The sequence below is a fragment of the Falco cherrug genome, chromosome 7 (genome assembly GCF_023634085.1).
Source record: "Falco cherrug isolate bFalChe1 chromosome 7, bFalChe1.pri, whole genome shotgun sequence".
Classification (NCBI taxonomy): domain Eukaryota; kingdom Metazoa; phylum Chordata; class Aves; order Falconiformes; family Falconidae; genus Falco; species Falco cherrug.
Genome location: NC_073703.1, coordinates 44,324,267 through 44,341,247, shown reverse-complemented (window position 1 = coordinate 44,341,247; position 16,981 = coordinate 44,324,267). Strand labels below are relative to the sequence as shown.

Sequence of the window (16,981 nt, the reverse complement as noted above, 5' to 3'; positions counted from 1 at the left end):
CAGAAATTCTTTCTTCAGTGTCATCCACTTTGCATTCCTGAATGCTGAGCACAAAATCCTGACTGTGGTTTTCATTCTTGGCAAGGTGCCGTGCTGATGCAACAATGCCAACTCATGGGCACTCACCTGGCAGTGTGTCAGCTTAGATGCCAGCCTCAGTTTGAGAAAGACATCTTGGGAAACAGCAGGCACATCTTTCTGTGCCAACCTGCTTCCTCCAGAGCCCCACTACAGGGTCCACTTAGCTGTGGTCCCCAGGCATGGGGGGAACCCCCAAAGCTAGAGCTAGAGGGTGAGCATACTCTCCCAGTCCCTGCAGGCTAATCAGACTAATCCTCCTCCCAGGAAAGCAGAAAGCAGATGCTAGCTTCAGACTTTGTGACAATTAAATGATAGAGGGAGTAGCTGGCAAAGGAAGACAACTTTGTAAAGAGGAATAAAAAAAATTGCACTAAGCCTCCCTTCTTGTTGCAGTGAAACTAGTTACTGATGTAAGCCTGGGGTAAGGAAAGCTGAAAAATTTTTAGGCAGAAGTTCCTGGGCAGAGAGAACTGCAAGCACAAGCTCTCCAGCGCTCTCTGAAAAGTAGGACAGGAGCTGTCATAAGAACAGAACTGTGTCAACAGTTTAGGAATCTCTTAGCAAAGTAAATGCCTCTGCTGTGGGCAGCATACCTGTCTCATTGCTCTGACCCAAATCGCCCTCCCAAGGGACCAGCCCTCTCGATAAGGCCCTGTGCAGACTGCAGAGCTCTACTGATTTACAAAGGCTGTTGAAAGACAGAACCGAGTTGGTGCAACTCACATTGTGGCACCAGTTTTGTGTCCAATGATTCTGCCAATTCAATCAGACCTGGTTTTACACATATTTAAGCAAAGTGAGGATAAGCTCTGCAGAAGGGATGATCTAGTAGTTGTGCACATCTCTGTGGCAACGAAACACCTCTGTGGAATGATGGCCTGGTCAGCCCCATGAGCTAGGATGCAGGAAAGCACTAAAAGTGTCATTTATTTTTATGGGTTTCAAATTGCCAAAAAAATTATCCCAAGCTTCACACACACAACAGAAAACTCCTCTTAAAAGCATACTTATTGTCACCCTTTCATATACCTTTGTCTCCTTATTTAGCATACAGCTTTTCTAGATCCATTTTTAAAAATCTTTTCACCAGCAGTTTCACCCTTCCCATTTTACCCTCCCTCCAGTATTCTTTGCCGCTGTGCCCCTTCCTTTAAGAGCTGTCAGTATTATTTCTTATCCATTTATCTCCAACGGACTAACCCTACTGTGAGGTAGGAAGCCCAGAAATAGGCTACCATCTATATATTTTGGTTATAGAGTGTTCTTAAATAGTCTACACTGAACAAGGGAAAAGCTAGGGGTTATCAGCTGCTGACCAGGAGTCTACACCTCAAGAGAGCTCTGAGATGGTGCAGGGCAGATGGTGGGTAAGCTGGATCTCGAGAGCAGGCTCAGAGCCATGTTCAGCTAATGGTCATGAGGAGAGGGAGCTCAGTCACCACAGCTACATGGCTTTCCTTCCAGATCGTAGTATGGCAATAGAAGAAACACTGACCAATTTCCAGGTACACAGTTAGGCTGTGCTGGCTGTTGGAGTGATTAGGGCTGAGGCAAATGATCTCCAAGCTCAGCCATTTAACTGTAGTGACTTATCTTTAAATGCCTCAAGCTTTTGGCTCAATTTCAACAGAAACAAACATGAAATAGACCAAAGAGCAGGACTGCTGAGGCTAATACTACCTTTAAAAAAAACTGATGTCAATGAAAAGCTGGGATCAAGTTGGAAAGGGTCCTTTCCCCTCTATCTCATAGCACCATTAACTTCTTATGGGTAGGGAGTTCTGGCTAAAGCTGTTAGTTTATTGTTGCTTTGCTATCCCTGTTCTGCCTGCAGCCCTTAGAGTGGTAGGAAAAGTCCTTTCTCTTCATCACCTACAGGAATTGCCTCTGGTTTTTTTTCACACAGCAGCTTGGGAGGTGCAGCTCCATCAGAATGAACCAAATGAAACATTGTTCATTCACTGTGGAGTGGTTGTTCATTTCTGCTCACTGTATCTTTTGCTCCATAAAAAAAAAAAAAAAAACAAAACAAAAAAAAAAAAACAAAAAACCAAACAAGAAGAAAAAACAAAAGCCCTGACGTGTGGATTTTTGCAGAATAAAATTAGTTGTATTATAAAATGCATTTACAACTCAGATAAGCGCTCTGGGGTTTTCTTGTTTTCTTCCTTTTTTTATTATTACAAAGAAATAGTTTCACAAGGCTGTCTACTAAGTGAAAGACCATGCCCTCATTTCGAACACTTCTTTGAAATACTGAAAGTCTTGGGAATTGGTGACTGTTTTATTACAGGAGCTGTCAACCAAACTTTCAAAAGTGACAAGTGATTTCTATCACCAGATGAAAAAAACTTGAAAATAAACAGTTTTCAGATAGTGCTGTGTGTTCACTTTGAGAAAAAGATGCCCCTTTAAAACATCTCCTGTTGACTATTCAAGAATTCGTGAATCCAAACCAATTAGTCCTGATCCATAGTTATAAATGACTATAGCACATGTTCCCAAAGGTACTTAGGCAAGCAACTCTGAGTCAGTGGCAGTTAGGCACCTAAATATCTTGTGGATCTCATTTTGAGCATGCACCACCAAATCCATCAGTATTGTAGCCACACTAATGGAATTAAAGAAAATAATTTAACACAGAACTACGTTGGCAAGCATTTTGAGTAAAAGGAGGTGATGGAATAGGAGAAGGTTCTGTAACCATCGAGCTAGCTGTCTGCACAGACAGCGGTAAAAATGGACTCCATTGTAGAGTTCAGAGGTAGTGCAAAAGAGTATGTCTGTGGTGCAAGTTTTCTGAATGCCAAGTTGGAACTAAGAGTAACTGTGGTTATAAAAATGTTGACAGAAATTTGACTCTACTAACATTAGATGCCACTAAATATATAAACAGGCATGGAAGTTTGCTATTACAGGGCCTTGCTAGATAGATTAATAACTTGCCTTTGCCAATGTTGTACTTGATATTTCAAGGAGAAACATAATACAGCTAATTCTATTTTCTTCAGCATCTTCCAGCTGTGCATCTGAAAACACTCTACTAGCAAAAGTGAATCACGGAAACCTTTTAGGATAAATATTATTATGGCCATTTACAGATGAGGTAATAGGTGTATAGAATGGTATAGCATCTCATCTAATTTCATGAGGATCCTGAATACAGTGAAAAATTAAAATGAAATTTTTAAAGCCCAAACACTTAATAAAAAAAGAGGGCAAATTTATGACATAAGAACTCAGGCTGGTATACTGAAAAATATTGTTGTTAAAGAAATAATATAAGAATCAAGACATACACATACCTGTTACTATCGTTTTGCTTGGTAAAAATGTACATCTTATTCCAGCAGTTTATTCTATACAAAATCTTTGCGTAAAACCACCCTTCCTCTCAATTACCACAAACGTCTATAAATTATACATGTTGGCTCTTTGGGTTAAAAATCAGCATTTCATAATACTTTCTGGCAATATAGCAGCATCCTTTAATTATAATAGATATCTCATTCTTGATTTAGTAACAGTCCAAAAAGAATAAATCACAAAGGCTTTTTAATTTTCCATTTTGTGTAATTACAGAAATCTATACCTGTCAACTTATCCTTGTATGTCAACAGCCTTTTTCTTACTCCCATAATTCTCTTTGTCTTTTCAATCTTCATTCCACTGTCTCGAGAAGAAGTGGCCAAAACTGAACGAAACACAGATATGTTCATTAAAGATCTATTATAATTTTAATTACAAAGCAAACTTTTTTGCGTTATCTTCCATGCTTTTCAACATTGTAGTGCATTTTGTTTCTCTCATAATTGGGTATAAAGACATACACTGAAGGCAAACTACAGAAAAACTGGGATCCTATTGTTTCCCCATTTCTTGTAGGAAATTCCCTGAAGCGCTGAAATCAGTACTTACTTAAGCTGTGACAAACTCTAAAACAAGTAAGGTGATATTTAGTATTTGACCCTTCAATGTTTTTTTCTGCTTCAGAGGTGTGGCATCTTCATGCCAGATAGGACTTGCCTGGTTGTGTTTCACTCTGATTTGGGATGGATATTTAAACAAGTGGGATTTTTTCTTTGTTTATGCAATGAACACAACTCAACAAGTTTTGAGACACAGTGAACAGGTGCTTTGCGCGTGAAAATTCTCTAAGATTGTGGCTGTTTGTCACAAAGTTTTCCAAGATGAATAATATTTGAGGTTTGGCTTTAGGAATGATATAATTAAACATCTATTTTTGGCCTACTTTACCCTCTACCATGACATTCATTATTCATTAATCAGGGGTTAGTAATAAAAGGCAGTCAACTTCCTTTTGTTAGTAGTTCTGATTCACACATAGTGGTAGGAGTAAATCCAGCTGTTGCAAACATTGGATACACATCAGTCTGACAACCCATAGCATCTTTAGAGCTGGAGAGGCTGCCATGGGAACTGCCAAAACGAAACCAATAGAGCTATATGTTTCATTATTTTGGAGAAACCAGTTTTCAGATCAGTAACACTGCAGCAGCCACGACACAGAAAACTCAAGCTAGTTACCAGTAATGTAATCCTCAAAACCTACTGAGATCCAAAAGACATTGGAGTGAAATCTTCAAATGAAAAGAAAATTGTTGGTAGCATAAAAAAAAAAAAAAAAAAGACAGTCTACCTGTACTTTCAGCAAATGTAACAATTTTTCTTACACACAAAGCAGCAGAACTGACATGGCTGAACTACCCTCATCATCATGTGTACTTTGTAAATCAAAGATTTTTGCTACAGTCTTGACTTGTACTAAAAGAACCATTTTTTTCCCAGTCATTTCCAAAGCAACAAGAAAAATATATCTATATATCTAATATATATATATATTAGAAATATAGACAATATATATATATGTCTGCAAATCTAAAGACAACAGTCTTAAAGGGAGCCTTGCGTTTACCTCCATCTTGTTTTGATCATAATTGCTTTGGTCCGTGTGCGACCTTCCTTCTCAGATATTTTATCCCACCTAAAAATTTGCTAATGTTGTTAAGGCCAAGAACAACTGAGGCTATTTAAAACTTGTATTAAGCTTTAATCAATCAAGTAACTTGTGTCTTAAATGGCTATCTCCTCAATCCCTAGAACTGGAGATTGATTAACAAACACCAGTAGAATCAAATTACTACACCTCCAGTAAAGGGAATAGAAATTCCTTCCCCATAACTTCTGCTGAGGTGGAAAGAACCTGCTAGATTTTCTAACTTGTGGTATTAATGTATAGTTTACTGGGTACTTACTGAATAGAGTGTTTCCTTATGGTTGTCGGATATTTTAGCCTTTCACGGATGAAGGTGAGGACACTGGTCCTTATCAGAGAGAGAGAGCTTATGAAGTTCTGCAACACAATGAAGTTTCTCCAGAAATCCTTCCATAGTTCTGAGAAAACTGAAAAAAGGAAAAGAGAATTGTATGGGGGAGAGGAACATGACTAGCCATAACCAAGCTACCAAGCTCAAGGTTATACCAAATAACTAGAAAGTTGTGAATATGTTATCTGTCATCTAGAAAGGAGGTGGCAGGTAGTGACAGGCCTGCTAGTTTGACCTCAGCACTCTTCAAGGATATATTTTAAAGAAAGCAGAAACTCAGGACATGTGGAATTAATTAGTAAATGCAATAAAACCTATTAGGTTTTAATTAACCACATAGAACCTGAGAGGTTCTTGAGATGCACTTAGCTAAAAGGAGCCAAAACTATTTTTCTTGATAGATAATCTATGAGGATTGGAGAAAGGTTACTGGTGATGATCCTGGAAGACTTTTTATACTTTCACAGTACATTTTGTAAAATAGCTAACTGTGCATATTTATAATGTAGGGGATGTGGGAATGACAGAAATTGGAAGGTATTGCCAATACTGAGAAGGAACAGATTATAATTTGGAAAGTATTTATTAGTACTGCAATTTTTTGTGGTACAGATTAGAACACAATTAGTATTAGTAGCACCAAGTGCAAAGGCGTGCACTGGAGGACCAAGAGTAAATATTATTATGAACAGTAGATGACACAGGAGGAAAGAGACATAGGAATATTAATTGAACTTGGGAAGTCTTGGAAAATAAAATTCATATGAATCAGGTAAACATTTCTAGCAAAGAATTTATTAGAACATATGAAGGAAAACATGAACTGGGGTAATGGGAATCCTAACTTCTGAAAAGTGAATAGAAAAGCATGAAACTAATTGTAGTACAACATTCACTGAGTATGTACTGATCATTAATTTAAAGGTTTCTAGCCATATAAGGAATTGAATTTTTGAACAAACTTTTGAAGAGGGCTGCAAGAATGACTGCATACAACTTTTAAGACAGAGATTCAACAGCTTGTGGAAAAGATTTATATGATAATGTTGTCTGTCATTAAAGAAACCGCTATAACACATAGGACTTCTCCCTATGCTAGTCCTGTTATCCTTTATTTCTATGCCATATAACCGATTTGTGTATTCAGAGTAAATTCAATGCTTTCTAGTCTTGTGCGAAATTGCTATAGTCCATTACCTATATTTATGTTTAATATCACTGGCCCAACTGGCTTCTGTGACATTAGATTAGGGATAAATATTATTCCTTTTAGGCTTCATCCATATCTGCAGTTTAGATATTTATTATTCAAACGATTGATGTAATTTCTGTTTCTATTGATGATAAGCACAGTGCAAAAAGACTTATCCCGAAAATGCAGACAAGTGCACTAACTCTAAGTGTCTCCATTTTTACTACCAGCTATGAATCACATTAAGGTGATTTAGACTGCAGCCTACTCAGGCACCTGAATCAGTGTATGCAAGGTCACACAAGTCACTGACAAAGCTATAAACAGACCCTGAGCATCCTGACTGTTGTGCTTGTGAAACATCCACCAAACTGAAGTCCCTTTCTTTTCTGATGCATGTAATGTGCTAACGGGAAGGGAAAAAAAAGGTTTTATGCCAAATTTTAAACCAGCAAAATTCAGGTTCTGTCTAAATCTGAACATGGATATTCCTGAAATCTTATGAAGTCAGTAAAAACACACAAATTTAGTAAGTAGCAGACGTTTCCCTTGGAATATAACTTTTAGCTGAAGGAAAGTCCTAGACAATATAACAGAAAGTACTTATGGCAATTCTTCCTAAGATATTTTTTTTTAGTATTAATGAAATGATTCCAAAGAGAAATACTCCTAGAGGATTTAATTGCAACAGTTAAACTTCACACAGTCCATTTTGATTCCTGCCATTTTCATGCCCATTACTTTCCTTCACACATAGCTGCAAGTGGTTAACATGACCAAAATTGCTATTACTCATGAAACACAGTATGCTAGAGATTTTTTCAGTCTGTTTTTTTCATCTTTCAGTATGCTTAAACACACAGGCAATGTCATTACAGTTCCTTCTTAAATGGAAATAAACCCCCTAAACTGTTCCAGTTGGGAATTTAAGTCCTTTTCTAGCAAAACCGTATTTCACATTCATGAAGATACTGAAAAATTATCAAAGTGCTGTGGAAAATCACAGTATATCTGTACTGTCTTTTGTAGGCAATTCTAAAGCTGCCCTCAAGAATTCCTCTTCTTGATCTCAACAAAGCTGAACGAACCCTCTTCAGCACGTAGGGTTCCATTTTTTTCAGGTATGTGCATGGATTAATACACTGCCAGGCAAGCCTGAGCATGCTGCGGTAGCTGCATAGAAGGTAGACGGGCCACACAAAGTGCCACACTGACATTCTTGTGTCTGCTGCCACAGGCTGGGTAGACATTGACAATCCATCTCAGCCTAAGCAGGAATAGCTTCACTGGATTTAATGGAGTTGTATCATTTATGTATGTCTAATCTGAGTCCTAATTTCCTGATATTAACTGAAATATTAAAAACATGGTTTCATCCTGTATCTCATTAATTACTATGAGTAAGCATTTCTGTGTGGCACAATAGGTAAACCTATCAGAAAATAAAGCATTTCTTACGTCTAGATAACAGAGTTATGACATTTATATAGATTTTTCCCTTTAAAATTCCAGTTATTCCATTAGTTACTGCAGTCTGCATTCTTTAATACCTAATAGTTCAAGTAATGAGAAAACAACAGCCTGCAGCAGCTGTAATAAAGGACAGTTTTTCACGTACAAGCTTCCTGTCTACAAACTTTCATAGGAACAATAGATAAACAGAAAATGACACAGTGTAAGAATAAATATAAGCAGAACTTGAGTCACCCCAGCTACTAGGTTTTACATTACAGCTGAGAATAACATCTTACACAATTTAGAGAGGTTTCTTCCTTGCCACATTTAAAAATACTCTTGTGTCACAGGGATACATGCATTGTAAGACTCTGTATAGATCTGAAGAGAAAGAATAGTTGTACAGAGTACACCTGCACAGCAGCTTCCTGAAAGGGTTTTAGTAGTTGTTATTCATACTGCAGGGGAGACTTTTTCTTCTAAGCTGATAAATAGAGTATGACAGTTTAACGCTGTGTTCACTACATATGTCTACCGTTTCCCTCATCCTCCTTACCACATTCCCTCTTCCTTTAAGCTAGCTCCCTCATTGCATTCTAAATTACAAGGTCTTAAAAACTGCAGTTTTTAAGACATGGACCATCTCCTCTGAATTGTTTCTGCATCATCTTTCCTGCTGGAGCCCTAACTTTTTACAAAAGGCTTTGAGTATTGCTGCCATCATACACGCAATAACAAAACAACTACATGCATTGCCATGAAAAAAGGGAGAGTCTCCAGTCCTGCCAGAACACATAACTTTCTATCATTATAAAGTTGCAATGATATTTCAAGACTGTACATGATTTTAGTAATGCCAAGAACTGTATGACCAAAGAACATGCAGCAAACAGGAGGCAGAAAAGAACCTACCATTCCTCCTGTACAAATATGTTTGGGTTTTTTTTATTTTCAAAAAAACTATTTCAGTAGTTACTAAGTCTTCTTTTTTTCACCTCACACCATCTGCATGAGAGCTACTCCAGTTGTTCAACACAAGAATTTCCTAAGTGGGTAGCAAAAAACCGTGGAGAGACAGCCTGTTTAAATACATGTAGAAAGCACTGTCTCCTCTGATCTTTCAGGGAAATGATTTTCTTTCCAGATAATGGTGTAGGAACGGATCGCTAGGTTAATGGTCTGAATGTGCCAGCTGGAGACTGCTGCAAGTCAGCGGCAACTTGCTGTGAGCAGCAGCAAGGGGCTTGGAATGCTGACACCACAAAAGCCACAGGCAGGTGACAAACCCCCACTGAGAAAGGGCACTGATGCCAAATAAAACCTCAAGTAAACCCAGAAGATTTATTTCCATCATAAAGTGTGAGGGCTTTTCTAGAATACTTTGTGAATATGGTGTGCAGGTCTAGTGGTGGACTTGGCAGTGGTATGTTAACGGTTGGACTTGATGATCTTAAAAGTCTTTTCCTACCCAAACAATTCTATGATCCTATAACTCTGTTTTCTGCCTGCATATGTAGGCTTACTTTGATAGACAGCTGTAAGGAAAAGCAAGCTTCAAAGAAAATCAATGGCTTGAAATAAGCAAAGACTCTCCAAAGAAACACAATTTGAATTTTCCAGTGTACATACAAACTTTTTTCCAAGAAAGCCAAATCTCACATATGCAGAGTTCTGACATTATGAACAGACCTCTGTCCCAAGTGAGCAGGTAACTGTTTGAAGTCCTGCCAGACACACAGTACTTTTTCAGAGGAAAATTGTCCTGTCTGTGGGCTAAGCGTGCAAAAGAAAATGGGCATCATATGGAGTACTTCCTTTTTTTGAAATATTTTTCCCTAATGATTTTTTTCTTCCACAAAAATAAACACTACCCTGGGCTGAAATTTTTGTTGCCATCAGTATTAACTGTACATTTTCATAGCAGTTAGGTGCCTACATTGGATGATACACAGAACAGAGGTAGTAGGCAAGAAGGTGATAGTTCTGTAAGTCCATGTCAGGGCAGGGACAGATACGCATCTACACTTGCAAATGTGACACTCATATTCCTGCTGCTTTCATTCCCGCCCTGTGTAGGTACATTTTAAAACCATGTTCTGCCGTAATGCATTCCAAGGAAAAGAGGAAAATGCCCTGCTGAAAAAAGACACCCAACAACGTTAGATGCTGTTTGGTCTTTTTCAAATTGGGAAAAGAAAAATCTTACAGGTTTTATCATGCTATTTCTTCACCCACTGTGGTAGGCTCTCTGCAGTAATCTGTGTTCTTTATTTCTGTTTTGATGGATCAAAGTCCAGGACTCATTCAATTTTTGTTAAGGCTTATTTTTATTTAGTACGTGTTACAGAACTTAATGTGTTAGCACATAGCCATAGATCTGGGTTACTTTTTAATTACACTGAGAATATATATACTTTCACAGATCAAAGGGAGCCAAAGGCCAAAGGACTATAGGTCAGACCAGTTAGAAACACATAAAGCTTTGGTATGTGTTGCCATTGGAGGTGAAAAATTTCAGAATTAGGACATCTCTAGGAGGCTGTGGCTGCTGATTGACAGAGAGAACGAGTGGAAATTGCTGCGTGCCCTCAGTGTTGCCTAGAAACCAGGAGAATAGTTGTGATATATTTCTAAAAATGCTCACTTACATTTGGGTGTTTTAATTAACTACATGGTGGGAAAAAAGTATAGGAACAATAGGAGGACACTATGAGAAACCCATCATTTGGGTTGGACAGAACAGCCTTCTTACTGCACGTTGGGTACTGCACACTGAGAATTCAGAAACCTGAAATTCAGAATTCAGATACTGAAACAAAGAAAGTATTTTAAAAGTACAAAAATATTATGAGCTCATTTAAAAATGAAAAAAAAAAAAGAAACCAGAGAAAAGTGTTTTCTGTGGCATGATCTCTGCAGCCAATAGTGAGTATTACACCTGATGGTTAGAATACCACATAGAGGTGAGAATCTCATGCACTTACGTTCTAGTATCTTCAGGTATCTGAAATGGAAACTGTTTTAAGACTGTCTCTACTTCTACAATCTACAGATTTAACTATTTAGATCACATCAAAGACTAAACCAGAGACCCTGAAACACAATAACTAGGGTAACTAATTTCCTGAAGCCCTTTCCCTAGATCTCTGATTTCACAACGCCGTCAATAATCTGCTGCAGAGGAATGAAAACCAAAAAAACTCTTGGGCTGGGCTTTCTGGATTTGTAGGTTTTGCATGGAGGAGTGAGAACAGATACTCTTCATGACATTGCCCTCACATCCAAGACACCTAAGAGAAGATGACAAAACGCTATTAAATTGTTTTAACAAAAAGGTAAGGTGTTTGTGGCATCACAGTTGACAGTAGCTGAAATGCCATGAGAATAGACACTTTATAAAAAAAGTATCGAGAAAGACAGAGGACCAGCAAAGGATGGAGGATCAACGGGTTTCCAAGGCATATATTCCCTCTCCTGACCTCTCCCAGACGAACTTAACACAGACTACATTTATAGATTATTTTACAGAAAACAGAATGCCAAAACGATTGCTATAATGCAAAGCATAAGAATTAAGGCCATATCCAAAGAGTACTTCATATAGCTAATGGGAATATCTAAAATTTTAAGGGAAATCACAGGCTGAGCACCAACGGCTAGGAGTTAGCAGGACATTTCAGCTAATGTTCAATAGTCGACTGCTTAAAATATTTCTGAGGCTTTTTGCAGAGTCTGCACGAAATACTGGGGTAGATAAACTACAGGTTTCATCTGGCATGAATGTTTGTGTGACTTACTGGGAGCTTTGGATGAGGCAGAAATAAGCGAAATTGTTTTGAAATACCATCTCCTTGATGTTGCTACGATTTTGAGCTATATTCAAACTATTTTTCCTAGCACGTAAGGAAGGGTAGAAATCACATTAAAAAACTGTATTTACCCTGTAATTAGCAATTTCTAGGTGGTGAAGGGTAATGTTCCCCCGGCTGGGATGACACGTGGCCATGGCCTTTTCACATGAGGCTGTGGCTGGGACCACAGCACCCCTGGCCTGTTGGGGAGAACAAGTGTCACACAGAATGTGCACACAGAGGGATTTCTGGCAAAAATCCCATGAGACTGCACGTTAAGGGAGACAGCAGCCTGCCTGACAAAAAGTAAAATACAAGCCTGTTGCTTCTTCAAACAGTTGAAATCCAACACATCAGCACGAATGCATTCACCACTGGTGCGATCAAACGCTGCTTTTCCAAAGTTTCCTTTTGCAGTTCATTTCTAAGGTGCTGTTTATTTTGAATTTCTTCAGTGCAACGCACGGGGAATGCTCCAGGCCCTCAATCTGCCATTCGCTCGTCTGAAACAGGAGTAATTTGCCTCAAGCCACCCCCTGGCAGCCATTATTGTTCGGCTTCCTGTCAGGTTACAAGAACAAGGGGCACTTCGCGTTGGCGGGGCAGAGCTGTCGCCTGGCCGCGGCGCGCCCCTCGAAGAGCCGCCCTGGGACCGAGTCCGAGGGGCGAGGGGGCTCCGACGCACCCCGTGGCTTCGCCGGGGCCAGGCGCGGAGGCCGCACGGCGCGGAGGCCGCACGGCGCGGAGGCCGCACGGCGCGGAGGCCGCACGGCGCGGAGGCCGCACGGCGCGGAGGCCGCACGGCGCGGAGGCCGCACGGCGCGGAGGCCGCACGGCGCGGAGGCCGCACGGCGCGGAGGCCGCACGGCGCGGAGGCCGCACGGCGCGGAGGCCGCACGGCGCGGAGGCCGCACGGCGCGGAGGCCGCACGGCGCGGAGGCCGCACGGCGCGGAGGCCGCACGGCGCGGAGGCGCTCCCGTAGCCACGGCAACGCCGGAGCCGGCCGAGCCAGGCACCGCGCCCCGCCCCGCCCCGCCCGCCCGCAGCGGGGGCCGAGCCGCCGTTGCTGCCGCGCGTAGCGCCGTCCTGCGCCGCCCCTCCGGGCCCGGCGGGAGCATGGGGCTGAGGATGGAGAGCGGCAGCAGGCGGAGCCAAGGTGCGGGGGGCTCGGTGGCGGCTCCGCGGCCGAGCGGGGGGCACAGGACCGGTGGGCCGGGGGCTGCCCCTCGGTGGGGTGCGCTGCCGCCCGGCTCTCCCCGTCCCGGCCGGGCCCCGGGGCTGGGGGCGGGCGGCGGCTCCCTCTCCCGCGCCGGCGTGTGGCGGCGGGCACGGCGGCGCTGCGCGGGGTGGAGGGCGGGTGTCGGGCACGGAGCGCGCTGCGGGGCTGCCCCGCCGCGGTCACGCAGCCGGCGCTGAGGGGGCTCGGGGTTTGCTCCGCCGGCACTGGGCGAGGCTTGGCAGCCGGGGCTGGGAAGGGTTACGCGTCAGACCCTCGGAGGCTGTAACTCCCCTGGAAACGTGGCCTTACGTTGCCCAGCGGACACCGTCACCACCCGCCCGCCTGCGTGCGGCAGCGGTGTTCGGTGCTGCTGCGGGGGCTCCGGCTGCCGGTGCCGGCCGCCTCCCGGCCGGGGCCCGCGTCCCTGCGCGGGGCGGCGGCGGCGTTCGCCCTCCCCGGCGCTGCGGTGCGGGGGCTGCCCGGGGTGCAGGACGTCGCTGCCATGGCGTTTGGCTGTAGAGCCAAGATTTTCGGTGTGGTGGGGTTTTGATACAAGTGTAATTGAAAAATAAAAGACTCAAAAGCTTTGAAGGTCTTATAAAGTGATTCCTGACCGGCTCTGGGCTGCTCTTGTGCTCTGATCCTGTGGGTGATCTTAGGGGCATTTGTTACTCATGGCAAAACCAGGCATAAACATGCATGTTTGCACTGCCCAGCTCTGGCTCTTGGAAAATTCCAAAAATATTTTTAGATCTGAACTAATGACATGCGTAATGTAAAGCAGTGGTAGGAACTGTTCAGTGCTGCGATGCCACGATTGTGGATTGCTGCACAGGTCAGATCCTTTGAGGTAACTCTGTGCTTTCATGTCGCATCTTGGTGTCAGTTCCAGCCTTTGGAGAGTGGCAGGTGTCACTCCAGAGGATACCTGGCATCAAAGTAGAGTCTGGACATGAATTCTAATAATACATGGCTATATGAAAATCAGAGCAAAACCTAGTGTCTTGTGCATCCTGGTTTTATGCTGTTTTATGTAGCGTGAAGGCAATTTTATTACAAATTTATCCTTTTTCTGACTGTTCTTATTTTTGATTCCCAGAATATTTTTGTAGACAATCAGAAAGCAGGCTGATGATCTGTTGACCATAAAATGAGAATAAATAGGATGCAAGATCTAAATTGCCTTCAGGTTGCAGCAAGCTTTGCAGGAATGACTCCTGTTTAAAAAAAAAATAAAAAGTTCAAAAGTAGGAAAGAATGAATGTGTGCCTGTTTATGCAGGAAGCTATTGCTTGTCTGTGTGGGAGGTTATTACAGAGTCAGTAGTAGGTGAATGGGAAGCCCAATGTCTCATTTCGCAGACATACAGGAAGAATCCTTACGACAGCAGGGATTAGCACAGGCAGTGGTAACTAATTCCTTACAGTGAACTAACCTAGAAATCTGTGTGCAAGCTCGGCAGAACAGCCATTGGATTGCTTGCAAACAGTTCACGAGAGGCAGAACGCATCATGTTTGTGGTTTGTCTGTAAGACAGTTGTATCCATGCACTGTCTATCCAGAACCTGATACAGAAGGGGAGGGATACCCTATCTCATGCCCTGGTGTACTCTGTGCAGAGTTTCTTGTTTGGTCTTGGCCTTGTAAAGAAAGAACCAAAATTTTATGTTTGTGTTGTATCAGAGTTTCTGTTTTCTCTAGTTATAATGCTGAGCAAAAAGAAGTTTGGTGGGGTTTTTGTTGATGTATTAGACTATATAGGATTTACCTGTAGGTCTTTTCAAAGTTCAAATAAGGCTGAGATTTTTTCCCCATAAAAATATTGAAGAATTAATCCTTTAAGTTTTTCCTTAAATTCCAGGTATAAACCTCCAAGTCATTTACTGTAGTAATTTCAGAAGTTGGTTAATATAGCTGCAAATTTATGGTATGACCTCAAATAATCTGAATACTGCAATTCTAAACCACCTGTGTTGTTTAAGTCTAGTCTTCTGCATTGGGATGTGTAATTCCCACAGCCAGTGATTGGCGCATACCTGAACAGCAGCGAAATGGTATGCTTATTGTTAATCAATGACACATTTGTGTCACTTTTATCCTACAACAGTGAGGGAGTTGTCATTATTGCTGCATGGAGGCTGCTGTTAGGTTTAGGCAGTTTGCACAGGCTTCAAATATTCTAAAACAAAATTAAAATACTTTGCATATTTACGGACAACACCATGTTACTTAGATTTTTTCTGCATTGCGGGAAATCTTTGCACTAATCTGACTGGAGCTGGAAGGGTGTTAACACACATCTGTGACTTCCAAATTCCTTTTTTTTCTTTGTATGGCTTCATTTGCCACTTGAACAATTTTTTTTAAACTCAAGCGTTGGTTGGTGATACCAAATTATTTTTCAGAAGCTGAAGTTGCCTTTGAACAGCAGGGAAGTTGAAAAAGAATCTATTTGTATCTTCAAAAAAGAAGGGTGTTTAGAAGTTATGTTTGAAACATAGTGGTACATGTTAACTGAAAGTGGGGAGAAAAATAACGTCTTTAACTTTTTACGATATTAAAACCTTGGCTCAGCAAATCACAATGGTTGAGTTTAGGCGCTTAGTGTGACTTAAGGCCATCTTTGTTCAGCAAATAATTTAAATTTGTAATAGGACTTAAGTACTTGATTAGTCCCATTTTGTTGAAGATGTCTTCCGTGCTTCAAGTAAAATATGTGCTAAACTAAACAGGATTCCAGTCATTAACCCCTTAGTTATTTTGCTCCAGATTATACCCCACAACTTTCTCTGAAGCACAGTGGATCAAGGTTTCTCTGCTCTCCATTCGGGGTGAAGCCAGCTGTGCATTAGAGTTTTGCAAGTGCATTTTCAATTAGAAATATGAGAGGGTGGAAGTTAATAACACTAATGAGAGGCGCCTTCCTTGTAGGCACAGATAATACAAAAGAGGGTTTTTTTGTTATGTATAGAAGAACCTAAATATAGCGTATCTATACATTTAGACATGTACGTGTATTTTATCTGTTGGTCAGTTTGACACTAGGTAGTGACACACCTTCAAAATGCATGTTCATGGGATGACGTAACGTTGAGTCTCACGTAGTAGTAGAAGTCAGCATATACATTTGTCATGTAGGACGTGCTCTTGCGCTGGTGTTCTAGCAGCCTTGAACCAGAGCACCATTCCCACAGGAGAGTTGTTACAGCACGTGGTAGCATACGCTTCTGATTACCTTGTGCTGGCTTGCACAGGCACAGCTACCCACTGAAATCAGGGCAGTAACCTTTTAAGACAGAAGTTTCTAAACTGTGATATGAATATTGATAGCTGTACACATCACTTGAAAGTAGCATATGGTCACTTTAGGAACGCCATCCCTCACGTGTCCTTCTAGAAAACTGGAATCTGCCAGTGCCACTGCTAACTGTAGAGGTGCTGCCCAAGGAAATGATCATGGGACCCACTTAGTTCTGTTGCTTCTGCCAGCAATTCGTATCTGCTGTCACACATGGCCATTTGTTTCTGCTTTTGGAGTATGAATGGAGTAGTAACATGCATCTAAAACTTCCCTTACAGGTCATGTGAAACCTGTAGCTAGGAAAATCATGACGTATTTTTCAAGAATTTTCAAGAATTACTTCATCAAATATGATTCAATCAGCATATTTGAAGGCTACTATTTAATTAGATTTCTTAAATTTATCAGAGGAGGGTTTGACTCTTGAAACTGAAATATAATTTTGGTTGCATTGTTTTAATTTATGCATAATACTATTAAATTATTAGTTGTAAAGGACTGAGAGACCTCTTAGGCATTAGGAGTAGGAGTAA

General features: G+C 41.4%; 1 protein-coding gene across 2 annotated transcripts in view; it reads left to right on the top strand.

The window, feature by feature from the left end:
• Positions 1 to 12,980: 12,980 nt before the first annotated feature.
• Positions 12,981 to 16,981, top strand: part of SPATA7 (spermatogenesis associated 7) — a 41,928-nt gene continuing 37,927 nt past the window's right edge. For both annotated transcript variants that reach the window (XM_055715986.1, XM_055715985.1), the window contains exon 1: positions 12,981 to 13,084. In XM_055715986.1, the coding sequence (XP_055571961.1) occupies positions 13,045 to 13,084 (40 nt within the window). In that variant the 5' untranslated portion in view covers positions 12,981 to 13,044. The remainder of the gene's footprint in view (positions 13,085 to 16,981) is intronic.